Source organism: Rutidosis leptorrhynchoides, chromosome 2 (genome assembly GCF_046630445.1).
Source record: "Rutidosis leptorrhynchoides isolate AG116_Rl617_1_P2 chromosome 2, CSIRO_AGI_Rlap_v1, whole genome shotgun sequence".
In the NCBI taxonomy this organism is placed as follows: Eukaryota; Viridiplantae; Streptophyta; class Magnoliopsida; order Asterales; family Asteraceae; genus Rutidosis; species Rutidosis leptorrhynchoides.
Genome location: NC_092334.1, coordinates 552,844,736 through 552,847,758, shown reverse-complemented (window position 1 = coordinate 552,847,758; position 3,023 = coordinate 552,844,736). Strand labels below are relative to the sequence as shown.

The window sequence follows — 3,023 nt, the reverse complement described above, 5'->3', positions numbered from 1 at the left end:
TAATCTTTCCAAAGTCCCGACCGATTGATCTCCGAATAGCGAATTTTGCAACCTTGTATAAAAGTATAGAATACAATTTTTTTTTTTTATTATTATTATTTTTGTACTAGTAGTAGTAGTATATATTGAAACCATTAATTATTTGCAAGGATATTTCAACGCGCATCAATCCTTCCTCTCATTAAAATAATTTTGTAATTTCACCACTTGCAAATTTGGCATCATCCAGCAGTACTAATATCCCCATGTCACTCATTTTCCCAAATAAATTGAAATTAAAAAATTAGGGTCCAAACATCATCAACAAAAACACATCCCTTTTCACACACACCCACACAAATCAATCAAACTTAACAAAATCAATGGCATCTGCACGCGAAGAGAACGTATACATGGCGAAACTCGCCGAACAAGCCGAACGTTACGAAGAAATGGTCGAATTTATGGAAAAGGTAGTGACGTCCGCCGACGGTGGTGAAGAATTAACAATCGAAGAACGCAATCTTCTTTCAGTTGCATACAAAAATGTGATCGGAGCAAGAAGAGCTTCGTGGAGAATCATATCATCGATTGAACAGAAAGAAGAGAGTAGAGGTAATGAAGGACACGTGTCAAGCATCCGTGATTACAGATCTAAGATTGAATCGGAGCTATCGAAGATATGTGATGGAATACTCAAAGTGTTGGACACGAAACTAATCGGATCTGCAAGTAATGGTGATTCAAAAGTGTTTTATTTGAAAATGAAAGGGGATTATTTTAGGTATTTGGCTGAGTTTAAAACTGGATCTGAAAGGAAAGAAGCTGCTGAGAATACTCTTTCTGCTTATAAAGCTGCTCAGGTTAATTTTACTACGCACTTTGTTAAATTAATTAGGGTTTTACCTGTTCAATGCTAATTAATTAGGGTTTGAACATACTCTTGTTATTAACTTTTATTTATGTGTATCTATATTATCAAAAGTAATTAGGGTTTGTATTGTTACTTTTATATGATATATGATATTCCCTATGATATATATGATATATGATTAGGTTTGTACAATTGTACACCATGTGATTTAAGTTGTGTTAGCTACTGTTTGTTTGGTGCAGATTGATAAATATTCTTGGTATTTAGAAATAATAACTAGTTGTGGAGCCCTCGCTTCGGGACTCCGTTTTGAATGCGAGTTAAAAAAAAAAGTCTTTCCTTTTGTGGATCTATTTTGGAAAAAAGAATTTTTTTCGACATCTAACATTGAATGGTTGTTCCTTTTGTGAAAGTTGCTTCTTTTAGCGTTAAAGTTAGTTGATCTATTTTATAAAAAAAAATATTTTTCGACATCTTTTGGTAGCATTGAAGGATGGTTCCTTTTAAGAAAGTTGCTTCTTTTATCGTTGGAGACAAAAAAAAAAATATGTAGCACAGTAGTGGCTTATGTGGGTCCTATTGTTTGAGCGCAGTGTAGAAGCCGGTAAAGCGTGGTGGGTGTTTTTGGTGTTAGTGATGGGATAAATAATAAGTTATAATATAGGTATAAAGTAGGGGGTTCGATTTGTATTTTAATGAAAGTTAGGGGTTGGTTTGCAAAAATTGAAAAACTAAATAGTACTATTCATAAAAAATAAGACAAGTTTTGTCTATTAGCTATATTGGTAATGGTAATGTATGTTTGTATAATTTTAATGGGCTAATGTCATCTGCTGATACTTAAAGAGATCGATAGTATGTCTTAATTCTATATTAAAAAGTTATGTACCTTAAACAGAAATTGTGTTTAGCTTGTCTTATTTTTTGCAAATTTCCTTGGTTATATGATACATGTTGTCTATGATGGCATATACAGTGGTTGATTTTCTAGTGGTACGATCATGTACGCGATAGTATTTTGAGTATGATATGAGATATTTACAGTGAAATTTATCGTGCTTGTTACTTACTACTGTACATATTTACATAATAAGTTAAACTTTTCCATGGATATTAGTTAGTTCTAAAAATTTTAAGGTTATGAAATGAAAAAGCAACTGATTAAGATTTGAAGTTTTAATCTATGCAGGATATAGCTAATGCAGAACTAGCTCCCACTCATCCGATCCGTCTCGGACTGGCACTTAACTTTTCCGTGTTCTACTACGAGATCCTGAACTCACCTGACCGTGCTTGTAATCTTGCAAAGCAGGTGAGATAAGAGTACTCGCATATACGTTTTACCTTTATATATGTTACTTTTTTACTTGGTGGTATTTTCGTAAGCTTGAAGTTATGAACCGAAAGTTTTGATGTATTGTGGGCTGGTGTTTTGTTTTGTATTTGCAGGCTTTTGATGAAGCAATTGCTGAATTGGATACCTTAGGAGAGGATTCGTACAAGGACAGTACTCTTATCATGCAGCTTCTTCGTGATAACCTCACTTTGTGGACTTCTGATATGCAGGTTTTTGGGCAAATCTTCGTAAACATATGAATTTTGTTGATTTAAAATAACTTTTTACTGATCAGTGATTATAATGTTGAATTGAACACAGGATGACACTGCCGAAGAGATTAAAGAAGCACCCAAGGCTGACGAGTAATTGTTTTTTATTACTCAATGGCGCCCTTATTTATGTTTTCGTAATTTTTCGTTTTTATTGTAATTCCTACTTATTGCCAGACTACTGCTATATCTATTAGGAGTTTCATGCTTTTCTGCCCTTGAACACCTTCATCTTTAACTGTCATTATCTTCCTCAGTATTTTTATATATTAAAGTGTGTTTGCTTTTCGATAATTCGAGTATGTGATGAGTCATGTTTCATTTTATCCGTATCCAGTTACTTTTCGATTGTTTTCATTGATCACATTGCTGAAAGTTACCCAAACTTATGTTGCTAGGTATACATCAACTCCAAGTATTTTAAAGAGCTATGGGGTCTGTATATTATTTTATGTGTATTCAAGTCTAATAAAACGTAATCGTGTGAGTAAGGTATCATCACACTAGGCAGGGTTAAGTGAACCCATGAGTTTTCCACCTCACACTTATGTAGGCAGAGTTC

At 33.6% G+C, this 3,023-nt stretch overlaps 1 protein-coding gene across 1 annotated transcript; it reads left to right on the top strand.

Annotated features, from left to right (window-relative positions):
• The first annotated feature begins 265 nt into the window (after positions 1-265).
• Positions 266-2,755, top strand: LOC139893079 (14-3-3-like protein). Its single transcript, XM_071876214.1, has 4 exons — positions 266-842; positions 2,043-2,165; positions 2,303-2,419; positions 2,511-2,755. The coding sequence occupies exons 1-4, from the start codon at positions 363-365 to the stop codon at positions 2,556-2,558; spliced, it is 768 nt and encodes a 255-aa protein (XP_071732315.1). The 5' UTR covers positions 266-362; the 3' UTR covers positions 2,559-2,755.
• The last annotated feature ends 268 nt before the right edge of the window (positions 2,756-3,023 follow it).